General features: G+C 39.7%; 1 protein-coding gene across 6 annotated transcripts in view; it reads right to left on the bottom strand.

The window, feature by feature from the left end:
• The window catches only part of acbd5a (acyl-CoA binding domain containing 5a), a 79,908-nt gene that overhangs the window by 23,176 nt on the left and 41,389 nt on the right, over positions 1-15,343 (bottom strand). For 5 of the 6 annotated variants that reach the window (XM_043690533.2, XM_043690530.2, XM_043690529.2 and 2 more), the window contains 3 exons: positions 7,379-7,496; positions 7,148-7,180; positions 4,284-4,415 (listed from right to left, as the gene is read on the bottom strand). In XM_043690533.2, coding sequence (XP_043546468.1) covers positions 4,284-4,415; positions 7,148-7,180; positions 7,379-7,496 — 283 coding nt within the window. The remainder of the gene's footprint in view (positions 1-4,283; positions 4,416-7,147; positions 7,181-7,378; positions 7,497-15,343) is intronic. The other variant, XM_043690531.2, reaches the window with a different exon arrangement.

Genomic DNA, 15,343 nt, shown 5'->3' with positions numbered 1-15,343 from the left:
AAAAAAAGTTGACAGTTAACTTTATATATAGAAATAAAAAGGATGTGGTACCATCAGTTCTAAGTTTCACAATAGCAAAAGGGGAAACACATTGAGAGAATTTCACCACCAGGGCTGCTTTCCAAATGTAGAAAATAAAGGGAAATTTTCGAGCTCAAATCATCTCCAAAAAAGAAAAGACAATCGGCAAAGAAGTCCCAGTTTTTGATATCAGACTGAATTAATGCAGTAGGAAGTAAAGATTTTAGTACTGGCAAACAGGCAGCGGAAACACAATGGGCAGAGGTAAGGAACAATAAAGGATGTGATACACTGATAAAAGCTGTTTGCAATCCTCTTGATATTGACTAGATTATGTACAAGTACAGAAGTCAGAGAAGCATGCATCAAAAACATGCAGTTCTAATGGGAAATTTTAACTTTCACTTACAGTGGAATAGTGGAATAGTCAAAATCGTTGAAATAATGAAATAGTAAAAAATATTAAAAACAATTGTTCAGAACAATATTTTCAAATCAAGGAGGGTTTGGGTCAAGCTGGATTCAGTGATAAGTAAAAACTAAGATTAATTAATATTTAATGTTACATTTGGGAGATTACCAAGGCCAGGCTGGCAGACCCTCAAGCAGTGAAGGGTGGGAAACATGGGGCATCGATTCACAATGAGGACCTAGAAACGAGATACCCTAAACCCTCTCATTTATCAGTGCTCAGAGTGCACATTGGAAACAGGCTTACATGTCAGCCATCAAACCTGATTGAATAATCAAAAATTAAATTGCTCAAATTCAAAATGTGCAGGCAACCCACCCTCCCCCTTGCACACAAAATTGCAACAGGTGTGCACAGGTAGATGGTTAGAAGGAATGCTGCTAATGGCTGGGGACCTAATTTTATGTGTCTACCTGCCTGCGTTCCCACCCAGTTCAGGGAAGGGCAATGCATAGACAAATGTGAACTGACTGGATGAATTTGAGATGGTTAGCTCATGTCAAACAAGTTTCATTGAATCTTTGAAGAGGTTACTCACATAGTTAATAAATATATCAGTAAGACTGCTACTTATTTGAATTTCCAGAAAGCATTTGATAAAGTTTTGACACAAGCAAATACCAGCAAAATTACAATTGTGGGAAACTGCAAATAACCTTGTGTCACAAACTGACAAATAGTCAGCTGGTAGAAGAGAAGTGATAAAAAATGAACTTCTGCAATTAGTGAAATGGGACTTTTGGGTTGGTCTCAGTATTTTACTATATTACTTACTTTTCATAAATTACTGTCCTGGGTGAAGGACTGGGAGAACTTTTATGTTCGAGTTTGCAATCTGCTAAATTTAAAGGCCCTTAGACTTTAAAAAAAATGATTCACTCATGGGATGGGATGTGGGCGTCGCTGACTGGTAATGCCCTTCTCTAATTGCCCAAGGGCAGTTAACAGTCAACCACATTGCTGAGAGTCTGAAGTCACATGTAGGCCAGACCAGATAAGGATGTTTTTCTTCCCTAAAAGAGATTCGTGAATGACATGTGTTTTTCCCAACAGTCGACAACATTTCATGATCATCATTAGTCTCTTAATTCCAGAATTTTATTGAATTCAAATTCCAGCATCTGCCATGGCAGGATTTGAACTCAGGTCACTAGAACATCGTCTGGAATAATAGTCTAACGATAATACCTCTGGCCATTGCCTGGTGAGAGAAGTGGAAGATTATACCAGACGGGGTTTAATTATTGATGGCGGAGAGATCGAGAGGGAATCATAATTGTTAAGAGGCTAAGAGCCGTAGTGGAGCAAAGGAATATGGGTTCTCTGGTGCACAAATCAATAAAAGTCTAGTCTGGAGTCTGGCCAGATACTCTTCAGCAGGGCTTAATAAGTTCATCACTAAATCTCTGAAAAATAGACTGGCCTTGAATACAAACACAAAAATTATCCGAATAATACACTGTATTGAGGTATAAAGAATTAAACTGCAAGAACAAGTTGCACAAATGTGTTTTGTATTTCCTTGAGTTCAGACAATTGAAGATTTTATCTAATCAAGATAGTTCAAATTGATAAAAGGATTTCAATAGGGTACATACATATTATTCTACTAAAAGAAGTAGATTCTATGGAACACGAAGGCATAGTATTAAAGTTACAACCTGAACATTTAGAAGTGAAACTGATAACAGTCATTCATAAGAATACTGGAAATCTGTAACAACAGCTACAAATGTTGGGTCAATTAAAATTTATCAGATTGAGACTGATAAACTCAAGTTGGGTAATTGTCTTGAGTGAAGTAGAATAGAAAGGGAAGTAAATGGAAAGGCGGTAAAAAACAGCCATTATCTAACTGAATTGTAGAACATTTACAAAATGCTTATTAGTCCACCTGTCTTCCTCTGAAAGACATGGGAGATTAGTTCTCTCTAAATCAAAGTAAATTACATCTTGTTAATACGAGTCAATCTTACTACTTGTCTTGGCTCAATGTTTTTCCTGAGTGACATAAAAAAGATTAGCATGCTCAACACTACTAAAAAGACCTAATGGGAATATTTATATGTTTTAATACAATCTGGGAATTCCAACAGTTTTAAAAATAATCAGAATTAAATGATTCCATTTTGTAACTTGCTTTTCTATTTATTTTACTGTGATTCCTTTCAGCTGTTTTTTGACCACTGGTCAGAGCACTATGTTTACTTAACTAAGCCATTCAATTTTCCTCTTGCTTAAGTTAAACAATATTACTGAAGACGTGGTTTTTGCATCAATGCTACTCAGGGACTTTATTCTCATTTTGTAAAGAAAGCAATGTCATAAAAAGAGAAAATCTTAAGTCAATCCTCAGTTATAATTTCGCCACTATAAATAAGCCAAAATAGTCCACTATCAAGAATTCAATTCACAGATGAGCTTCAAAACAGAAATTGCTGGAAAATCTCAGCAGGTCTGGCAGCGCAGAAAAATCAGAGTTAACATTGTGGCACAGTGATCCTTCAAGGGAACCTGAACAGGACCTGAAACGTTAACTTGGATTTCCTTCCACAGATTCTGCCAGATCTGCTGAGATTTTCTAGCAATTTCTATTTTGTTTCTAATTTTCAGCACCTGCAGTTCGTCTGGTTTTTCATTAATGAGCTTGGCAGGACGGTCAAGGAGAGGTCATGCAAAAACATAATTAAGCTGAGAAAAAGTAACGTCGTGGAATAAATGGTTACAACAGACAACATAAATGGAGATGTTGTGACAATAGAAAGAACGCTTTCCTGAAAATTTATTTGAGTTTCTGGAACAAACGAAGGAGCTGATTGTAATTCCAAGTTTTTGGAATTCACATTTCAACCAAATGAATATGCATGAAGATGTGTGATATAGTTATGCTGAAAACAGGTCATAGAGACGTACAGTATGGAAACAGACCCTTCGGTCCAAATCGTCCATGCCGACCAGATATCCCAACCCAATCTAGTCCCACCTGCCAGCACCTGGCCCATATCCCTCCAAACTCTTCCTATTCATGTACCCATCCAGATGCCTTTTAAAGTTGCAATTGTACCAGCTTAGAAAAATCAGCTACATTAGAGAACAACTGCAAATCCCAATTTCAAACAATAACAGTCAATGGTAAATCAATTTTATAATAAACAGACAGTGTTACTTTAACTAGCGAATATTATGAAGAACATGGTTCTGCAATTTACAATTTCACTTCAGAATAATAATTAGCTGCAGTAACCAGCTGTCAGGGCAGCTATAGCATGCTGCAACAAATCAACCATAGCTGTAAAATAATGATAAATAGTTGATCCTTCCGGTATGTTACAGTTTGCACAATAGTTGAAGTGAGCAAGTATAAACCTGTAAAGTGGAACAGAAAAGGAAATAAGGCATAAACAGCTGCTTTAAATAGTCAAAACGTAGTACACAAGTCAACTGGTTATGAACAGCTTACACTACACTTCAGTACTATGTTGTTCCAAACTGCCAAAACATTAGTCGCAATGCTATTTGGCGAGTTTCCAAGTGAAAATTCTTGCAGTAAATCCTTACTAATATTGTAAACTTTCACACTAATCTGTAGTTTCTAAAGGTATGCTGATGTAGTTTTTGTGCAAGCCAAAATATTCATGAGTTTATGCAAAATACAAAATTCAATCTCCAGAGTTTAAAAAAAAATTAAATAATATGTTCCACCCAAACTGCGTTCTGAATGTCGATGCTTTTATAGAATATTTTGCTATGATTAAGAAAATTATAATCAGGGCATTTACTGTATTTTTACCTGTATTATCATCACCATCTGTTACATCATCATCATCCTCCTCCTGTTCAGATTCTGCACCGCTATCATTGCCTTCAACCTTTCCATTCATCTTATTACAGTTCTTGGGTGAGCTGAAAACATTGCCAAGATCTGGATATTTAAGAAAAAGAAACTAGATAAATGTATCAAATATGGAACAAGGGCAAACTGCAAATATCAGAAATTTTGCATGATCTAACAATTATCTCTACTAAATTCCATATGCCAATTAATTTCGTTGGACTGAAGAGTGGCAGATGGAGTTTAATTTAGATAAATGCGAGGTGCTGCATTTTGGGAAAGCAAATCTTAGCAGGACTTATACACTTAATAGTAAGTTCCTTGGGAGTTTTGCTGAACAGAGACCTTGGAGTGCAGGTTCATAGTTCCTTAAAAGTAGAGTCGCAGGTAGATAGGATAGTAAAGGCAGCATTTGGTATGCTTTCCTTTATTTGTCATTGAATATAGGTGGAGGTCATGTTGTGGCTGTGCAGAATGTTGGTTAGACCACTTTTGGAATATTATGTGCAATTCTGGTCTCCTTCCATCGGGAGGATTGTGTGAAACTTGAAAGGGTTCAGAAAAGATTTACAAGGATGTTACCAGGGTTGGAGGATTTGAGCTATTGGGAGAGGCTGAATAAACTGGGACTGTTTTCCCTGGAGCCTTTAGATTTAGATTACTTACAGTGTGGAAACAGGCCCTTCGGCCCAACAAGTCCACACCGCCCCGCCGAAGCGCAACCCACCAATACCCCTACATTTACCCCTTTACCTAACACTATGGGCAATTCACCTGACCTGCACATCTTTGGACTGTGGGAGGAAACCGGAGCACCCAGAGGAAACCCATGCAGATACGGGGAGAATGTGCAAACTCCACACAGTCAGTCGCCTGAGTCGAGAATTGAACCCGGGTCTCTGGCGCTGTGAGGCAGCAGTGCTAACCACTGTGCCATCGTGCCGCCCACAGCATCAAGTTAGATTTGTCCCTTTCAAATGCACATGCCATTCTATTTTAAGCAGCGTGAAGGCTGAGGGGTGACCTCAGAGATTTATAAAATCATGAGGGGCATGGATAGGATAAACAGACAAAATATTTTCCCTGTGGGGGAGGGCACAGGTTTAGGTTGAGAGGGGCAAGATATAAAAGGGACCTAAGGGGCAATATTGCAACACCTAAGGGTGGTGCAATTATGGAATGAGCTGCCAGAGAAAATGGTGGAGGCTGGTACAACTGCAACATTTAAAAGGCATCCTGATGGGTATATAAATAGGAAGGGCTTAGAGGGATATGGCCAAATGCTGGCAATTGGGACTAAGTTAGGTTAGGATATCTGATTGACATGGACGAGTTGACCAAAGGGTCTGTATCAGTGCTGTACATCTCCATGGCTCTATGATGCTTATGTGCGCTCACTCAGAAACTGAACTCCAGGTCATTGTCAACTCCTACTCCAAAACATAATGAAACAATGGGCATTTTATTACATATATTAAAAAAATGTAAAATTCTCTTCCAACCAGCTCTAAAATCACAATACAACTCAACACAGATTAAAATCAAGCAGAGGTCCTGGAAGGTTTAGTACATGTATCTTGGGATCCAACTGTCAATAAAAGCAAACACAGACAAAAATTACCACCACCTCCAAGGTGCTTTTGGTAAACTGAAGAAATTAATATTGGAGGACAAAATTTCTTTAACATGGTAGCTGTCACTTAACATTTGAGAAGTCAAGCCTTTTAAATATAAAATATATAGCCACAGTTTTAACTTGAATTACAAAGACAATTTTTGCAGCAATCATAAAATATAAAAGTATGACCTACGGTTTAAACGCTTTTGACCGATGCAAATTTGTTGAGCAATTACTGTTACATTGGTTGAGTGAATTAAAAAGAGCAAAATTAATTTTTTGGGGGGTTTAAAAATAATTCAACTTGGAACAACTAGTTTTTGTTTTGTGCGAAGTGCCTTTAACCTTAAATACCATTTACTGAAGGTTGCTGCTGCAGCAAAAATAAACAAAGGCAAATTTTTTAAATTGCTCTGTTTCAAATTCAAACTGAACTTTATAACCATGACATAACCACAGCACCCAAGGATCAACTCTGGACTAAATGGTAACTTTAATACCCTTGCAACTTTTATAGGTGCTCCATCAAGAGCATTCTGTCTGGATGTATCACTGCTAGGTATGGCAACTGTACCATTCAAGATCAGAAAAGGTTACAGAGAGTGGTGAACTCAGCCCGGGCAATCACAAAGGCCAACCTCCGATCTATAGAATCCATCTACCAGGCCTGCTGTCAAGGAAAGGCTGCCAGCATTCTCAAAAATGCATCCCACCCTGACAATGTTTTTCTCCAACCTCTACCATCAGGGAGAAGGTACTGAAGCCTGAACACATGCACTAACCAGTTTCAAAACAGTTTCTACCCTACTGTTGTCAGGATACTAAATGGACACTCAAACTCTTAACATTCGCCTGTACCTGTGTTTTTGTTTTTGCCCCCTGTTTACCTATTATTTACTCATTTGGGCTACTTAACTCTGTAATCTGCCTGTATAGCTTGCAAGACAAAATTTTCGCACTGTGCCTCAGAACACGTGACAATAAATTCAATTCAATTTTCCCCACATTGAAAACTGAACTTCACACATACAATCATGTTTATTCATCCCCCAGTGGCCCTCTGAGATGTGTCTGTGCCTTAATGTTGACGTCTATGGTGGATTTTTTATTTGAAATTATCCAAGTTTCAGAAAATGCTTTCAACAGATGTAAAATGTATTCTACCATTCATGCAGAAGAAAAATGCATTTGAAATAATCCTTACCTTCAAGTGATTTAATCACTTTCTCCAATCGGCCTGCATAGTCAACGCAGGATGCAGAAAGTAGAACATCAGAACACATCATTAAAATGTGTTTGAAACAAACGATAAAGTAGTGTCTTTTTACAGCAGCAAACATTATTTTCTTGTAGTGTTAAGATAAACATAAACAAAGAGTTCAAACAATTAACTGAAATTAATAGAAACATTATATGACTTTCTAAAATATCTAACCTGATGAGATTGCATAAGGCGATATTGGTTGTTTTTTGTCATCAACAAGTTCATAGAATGGACCAAGAACACGAAGCAGTTCCTCCACCTCCTCAGTCATTGGCATGGATTCAAGGATCTATAATGTGAAAAACAGATAATTCATAATCTACCATTCAGCAACTCTGAACTCTATTCTATGCCTGGAAAAGAACACTGAAGTAGGGCTGGAAAATTCTATTCACCAGTAAGTTTGACATTTGGAACTGCAAGAAAATAGCTTAAATCTTGTTCTTCTCCCATCATTGCAGCATGTCTTCTATTTAGGCCCTCCAGAAAAAACATGGTTGAATCAAGCATGAGAAAAGGAAGGAAATAGCAAGCAGCAAAGCAAGAAGCAATTTGCAAGACACAATTCATATACTTGGCTCACAATACTGGAAATAATCACAAGTTCAAGTTCTGCAATTCCCATGTATTACAAGTATCAAAAAAATGAATTAATTTTAGTAAGGTTAGACAGGGTACATACTGAACGATTGTTTCCCCTTGTGAGTGTGTCTAGGACCAGACGGCATAAATGAAGGATCCTCTATTCTGATATTAAGTCAAATTTCTTCTGTCAGAGCATCACCAATCTGTGGAATTCTCCACTGCAGAGGATTGTTATGGCTAAATCATTATGTATTTTCAAGGCTGAGGCAGACAGAGTTTTAATCAGCAAGGGAATCAAGGGCTATGGGGAAAAAGCAAGAAAGTAGAATTGAGGGTTTTTAGAACAGCCGTGGCCTCATTGAATAGGCTGAATGGTTTCAATGGGCTGAACTGCCCAATCTGCTCTAACGTCTTATATCAAGATTAGAGTGGTGCTGGAAATGCACAGCAGGTCAGGTAGCATCTGAGGAGCAGGAACATCGATGTTTCGAGCAGGAGTCCTTCTTCAAGAAGGAACCTCTAACGTCTTATGACCTTATGTAAATTGTAAAAAGTTGAGACTTCAGCACTCGTACCTTTCACTAAGTACTTGTTACATCTTCCCAAACAGAGAAAGACTGATTTAATTCTACTCTGAGTCCTGTTTGGCCAGCCAATTTTCAAACAATACCTATACTCCTTCAAACTATACCCCAAACTTTTATTTTCTGCAATAATCTTTTATATATGGTGTCTTATCAAAAGGTATTCTGAAAATCTAAGACAGTAAATCCACTTGTTCTTCTTTATATTACAGCATGATTACTTTCTCACAAAGAAGCCAATAGATTGATTAAACATAATTCCCTTTCACAAAACCATGTTGACTGCCCAATTACCAAGGAGTTTTCTAAGTGTCCTGCTGTAACATTCAACAATAGTTAGCTTTTTGAATAAGTATATTTGTTATTTTCCAATCGAATGGATCTTTCCTCAAATCTACGGAATTTTAGAAAATTAAAAAGCACAGGCTTTCAAATCCTAGGATGAAGTCCATTAGGACCCAGGGGCTTATCAACTTGCAGTTCCAATATTTTGCACAGTATCATTTCTCCAGTCAGGCAAAGTGATAATGTAGTGGCAATGTGACTGAACAAGTAATCCAGATTCCCAGGCCAATGTTCGGAGGACACGGGGTCGAATCATGCCATAATTTGAATTTAATAAAAATCTGGAATAAAAAGCTGGCTTAATGATGACACAAAATGTAGAAAATACAGGCATAAGTAGGTCATTCAGTCCTTTGAACCTGTCTCCACCATTCAATAAGATTGTGGACGTCCATCTAATTCAGTACCACGTTCCTGCTTTCTCCCCATACCTTCGGCCCTGTGAACTATGTCTAACTCCTTCTTGAAAGCAATCAATATTTTAGCTTCAACTGCTTTCACAATTCCACAGGTTCAAGATTAGAGTGGTGCTGAAAAAGTACAGCAGGTCAGGCAGCATCCGAGGAGCAGGAAAATTGACGTTTCGGGCAAAAGCCGTTCCTGATGAAGGGCTTTTGCCCAAAACGTTGATTCTTCTTCTAAATTCCAGTGAATATAGTTCTAACTGACCCAGTATCCCTTCATAGGTCATGACGACCATGCAACCCTTTCCAATTATCATAAAAATCCATCTGGTTCATTTATGCCCTTCAGGAAATATTCCATCCTTACCTGTTCTGGTCTCCATAGGATGAAAGAGTCACAGCATTGTGGATAATTCTAGACTGACCTCTGAGCAACTAGGGATGGATAATAAATTCTGACTTAGCCAGTTAACACCCATGCCATGAACATTTTAAAAATAAAATCTGTAGCAATTTATTTTTATTTCTCCAGTCTATTTCCTCAATTTACAGCTATTTCTTGGATGTTAATTTTAGCCTGAATACCTTCACATAAACCACATAATCCGACGACATTTCCGCCACCACCCAAACGGACCCTACCACCAGGGATATATTTCCCTCCCCACCCATTTCCGCTTTCCGCAAAGACCGTTCCTTCTGTGACTACCTAGTCAGGTCCATGCCCCCCAACAACCCACCCTCCCTTCCTGGCACCCTCCCCTGCCACGCAAGAATTGTAAAACCTGTGCCCACACGTCGTCCCTCATCTCCATCCAAAGCCCCAAAGGAGCCTTTCACATCCAAAGTTTTACCTGCACATCCACCAATGTCATTTATTGTATCTGATGCTCCCGACTCGGTCTCCTCTACATTGGGGAGTCTGGACTCCTCCTAGCAGAGCGCTTTAGGGAACATCTCCAGGTCTGCATCCCAGGGTACTGAAGGAGGTGGCTCGGGAAATCGTGGATGCGTGAGTGATTATTTTCCAGAGTTCAATAGATTCGGGGTCAGTTCCTGAGGATTGGAGGGTGGCTAATGTTATACCACTTTTTAAGAAAGGTGGGCGAGAGAAAGCAGGTAATTATAGACCAGTTAGTCTGACCTCAGTGTTGGGAAAGATGCTGGAGTCTATTATAAAGGATGAAATTACTGCACATCTGGATAGTAGTAACAGGATAGGACAGAGTCAGCATGGATTTATGAAGGGGAAATCATGCTTGACTAATCTTCTGGAATTTTTTGAGGATGTAACTATGAAGTTGGACGAGGGAGATCCAGTAGATGTAGTGTACCTGGACTTTCAGAAAGCTTTTGATAAAGTCCCACATAGGAGGTTAGTGAGTAAAATTAGGGTGCATGGTATTGGGGGCAAAGTACTAGATTGGATTGAAAATTGGTTGGCTAATAGGAAACAAAGGGTAGTGATAAACAGCTCCATTTCGGAATGGCAGGCAGTGACCAGTGGGGTACCGCATTAGCAAATTTGCTGATGATACAAAGCTGGGTGGCAGGGTGAAATGTGAGGAGGATGTTAGGAGATTACAGGGTGACCTGGACAAGTTAAGTGAGTGGGCAGATGCATGGCAGATGCAGTTTAATGTGGATAAATGTATGGTTATCCACTTTGGTAGCAAGAACAGGAAGGCAGACTACTACCTCAATGGAATCAATTTATGTAAAGGGGCAGTACAGAGAGATCTGGGTGTTCTTGTACACCAGTCAATGAAGGCAAGCATGCAGGTACAGCAGGTAGTGAAGAAGGCTAATAGCATGCTGGCCTTCATAACAAGAGGAATTGAGTATAGAAGCAAAGAGGTGCTTCTGCAGCTGTACAGGGCCCTGCTGAGACCACACCTGGAGTACTGTGTGCAGTTCTGGTCTCCAAATCTGAGAAAAGACATTCTGGCAATTGAGGGAGTGCAGCGTAGGTTCACGAGGTCAATTCCTGGAATAGCAGGATTACCTTACACTGAAAGACTGTAGCGACTGGGCTTGCATACCCTTGAGTTTCGAAGATTGAGAGGGGATCTGATTGAGATGTATAAGATTATGAAAGGATTGGACACTCTGGCAGTAGGAAACATATTTCCACTGATGGGTGAGTGCCGAACCAGAGGACACAGCTTAAAAATACGGGGTAGACCATTTAGGACAGAGATGAGGAGAAACTTCTTCACCCAGAGAGTGGTGGCTCTGTGGAATGCTCTGCCCCAGAGGGCAGTGGAGGCCCAGTCTCTGGATTCATTTAAGAAGGAGTTGGATAGAGCTCTCAAAGATAGTGGAATCAAGGGTTATGGAGATAAGGCAGGAACAGGATACTGATTAGGAATGATCAGCCATGATTATATTGAATGGCGGTGCAGGCTCGAAGGGCTGAATGGCCTACTCCTGCACCTATTGTCTATTGACACCGCAGCAATCAATCCCACTGCCCTGTGGCCCAACATTTCAACTCTCCCTGCCACTCTGCCGAGGACATGCAGGTCCTGGGCCTCCTCCACCGCCGCTCCCTCACCACCCGACACCTGGAGGAAGAATGCCTCATCTTCTGCCTTGGAACACTTCAACCCCATTGCATCAATGTGGATTTCACCAGTTTTCTCATTTCTCCTAGCCCCACCTCACCCCAGCTCCAACCTGCATTTTTTCAGTCTATGCATAGATTAAAACTGCCCACGATCGGTCCACTTTTCTGACAAGCTCCCATTATTTCTACCTTTATATTCCACCCTACTATGTGGTCACTGTTAGGGGTCCTGTATACCACATCTATAAATGACTTCTTACCTTTACCATTTCACATCTGCACTCAAACCATATTTTCCTGAATTTCGGTTATTCCTCTCTATTGTGTAATACCATAGTTAATTAATTGAGCTACCCTTCTACCTTTTCTTCACTTGTTGCCCTTCCCAAATGTCATTTACTGTTTAACATTTAGATTCCAATCTGTGTTAACCTGCAGCCTCTACCGACTTGCAGATCATATTTGTATTTCTAACTGCACTTATCTCAAGTTGATTAATGGTCATTTATTGATTTACTATTTGTGCTTTGCAATGTCAATAACTTATATTTATATAATACATTTCACTTGGATAGATATCCATGGAGCTTTGTTCTAGCATTACCAAATAAAATTGGACACCAAATCAAAATACAGAAGGGCAAAGAGAGAGCTTGGTGACATGGTGCATTGAGAACAACCTCTCTCTCAACGTCAGCAAAACTAAAGAACTGATCATTGCTTTCAGAAAGAAAGGAGGAGAACACATCACTATCTGTATCAATGGAACAGAGGTTGAGAGGCTGGAGAGTGTCAAGTTCCACAGAGTGACAATAACAGACAATCGGTCCTGGACTTCCCAAGTAGATGCAATGGTTAAGCCAGCACAATATTTCTTATTCAGACAGCTCAGGATATTTGGCGCACCCATAAGGACCCTCACTGACTTCGACAGATGCATCAATGAAAGCATATTGTCCAGGTGCATAATGGCCTGGTATGGCAACTGCTCTGCCCAAGACGGTAATAAACTACAGAAGGTGGTGTGTGCAGCCGAGACCATTGCAGCTGCCAACCTTCCATCCATGGACACAGAAAGGCTGTCACCATTACCAAGGACCAATTTTACGCCTGTAATGATCTCCTACAACCTCTCCCATCACACAGAAGATACAGAAGCCTGAACACATGCTGGTTCAGGAACAGCTTCTCCCCGGCCATTATTAGACTGATCAATGAACTCTCTAGCCTCAAATAATGCTGACCTTACTAACATTGCTCTCTCCTAGTGCATGATTGTGCAATGTAACCTGTATGCCTCTGTCATTCTGATCTGTATATCCTTGCTTACTGTGATTTGCCTGTACTGCTCGTAAACAAAGCTTTTCACTGTACTTTGGTACACGTCACAATAAATAAATCAAATCAAACCAAATCACATAAGGAAATATGACTGTAGATGATCATGAGCTTAGTCAAGAAGGACCGAGAGAGAGAGAGAGAGAGAGAGAGATGCGCAGTCGTTAAGGAAAGATATTGCAGATCTTGAAAGGGTAACTTAAATGGCACAATCAATACTAACATGTCTTTTTCTATTACTGAACTTTAAAAAAAGTGCACCAAAAATATTCTACAAATAATACTGATTAAGTGATACATCAAAAGTTTAAATAAAACAGTATGGCATTTTAAATTTTTTTCCACTGAGGAACAAAGATCTGCTGGGAAATTTCATTACATTTTAATTATGAAGTGAATATGCAGCAGTTATTTTTGTTCAACCTCAAGAGAAGTAGGTTAGAAATAGAGAGCCATATCTTGATTTTTAAATGGAAATTTAATGTTTACATTCACATTCACTAATGATGTAATATCTGTTTCTATAAATAAGCTGTTGTTGGTGTTTTAATTCTCAAACCAGAATAGATGCCGATTAACTCCTTAATAACCAAATTACACGTAGTACACAACTCATATTGGAATTAAAATATAGCATTGCCTCCAGATTGTGTTTTTTATTCTGGAACTGTGAGTAGGCAGGGCTCTGATCCCAGCTACACAGGGAAACAACTCTATATAGGCTTTCCCCTAACATCATCATATTTATGGGTAGGTGAAGATGTTGTTACAATGTGGTGATCCAGAACTCCAGGCTAATGCTTTAGGCATATCATAGAATTCCTACAGTGTGGAAACAGGCCATTTTGCCCAACAGGTCCACATCTACCCTCTGGAGAATAACCCATCCAGACCCATCCTCTAACCTATTACTCAACATTTACCTCTGACTAATGCACCTAACCTACACATCCCTGAACACTATGAGCAAGTTAGCTCAAAGTTCACCTAACCTGCACATCTTTGGATTGAGAGAGGAAACCGGAGCACCTAGAGGAAACCCACACAGACACAGGGAGAATGTGCAAACTCCAAACAGACAGTTGCCGGAGGGTGAAATCAAACCCAGGTGAGGCAGCAGAGCTAACCACTGAGCCACCGTGCCACCCTAAATATGATTTGAATCCTATCATGGTAGGTGGTGGAAATTTGAATTCAATAAAATCTGGAAGTTACAAGCAAGTCAAATGCAATCATGTAACCATTGTCAATAACACTAATACCATTTGGTTCACTAATGTAATTTAAGGGAGGAAATTTGCATGTGACTGTAGGCCCACAGCAATGTGGTGGCTCTTAATTGGCCTCTGAAATGGCCTAGAGAACCCATCAGTTCAAGATCAAATAGGAAAAAGGTAGTAAATTACAGCCTTGTTAGTGACACCTTTACTCCATAAAAAGGAAAGAAATTATCAAGATAGAGTTGCAGAGTCTCTCCTTCAATATGCATGGCAGGTGGAATATTTGGCTGACTAGGTGTTGGTTGATACAGATTTTGCCTGTCCTCGGATGCTGCCTGAATTGCTGTGCTCTTCCAGCACCACTGATCCAGAATCTGGTTTCCAGCATCTGCAGTCATTGTTTTTACCAAGGTTGTTTTGTCAACCTTCAAGGACAGACAAGAATGCAGATTTAAAGGACATGCAGAACTTTCATACACCCAACTCAACATTAGAAAAATAGAATTTAAAATATCCAACTGTACTAAACTCCTCCAGAGCCCAGATGATGACCTAAAACAGTGACATTATGTCTGGCATAATTCAAACCCATACCAACCCACACCTAGTCAGTCAAATATGCCATCTGCCATGCATACTGAAGGATAGACTCTGCAATATGCTGAGCACTTCCAAGACCTTGGCAGCTGCCCCTCTCAAAAGGCCAACGCTGACAAGGCAAACCAACACATCAGCTGTACTAGCTCAGCTTTATACTGTCAGTAGCATCCACGATTTGACAACAAAGACCTCTATAAACTCCCAATGGATAAATCAGTGCCATGACCACACTCCTGTACCACACTGGTGACCAGGACTGTGCTTCAATGACATAGAACAGCACACGAAAAATTCCATCAGTAATGTTTCCGCTTCATGATCTGAACTCAACAGGATCTCCAAACAACCCTCGTGCCTTTCTGAAGCCAAGGCTATAAATATTTAAGCAAAGGTCCTGCAAAATCGATTATGACAGATTGGCCACTGGGACTGGATAGCCAAAAAACATTGCCTCTGCCAGGTTTTGTTTTCTTAACTCTATTAATTTTTCA

Source organism: Chiloscyllium plagiosum, unplaced genomic scaffold, assembly GCF_037043375.1.
Source record: "Chiloscyllium plagiosum isolate Xiang-an unplaced genomic scaffold, Cpla_swu_hap1 HiC_scaffold_5, whole genome shotgun sequence".
NCBI classification, from domain to species: Eukaryota; Metazoa; Chordata; class Chondrichthyes; order Orectolobiformes; family Hemiscylliidae; genus Chiloscyllium; species Chiloscyllium plagiosum.
Note: the sequence above shows the minus strand (reverse complement) of the source record. Positions and strands in the feature narration are given on the sequence as shown.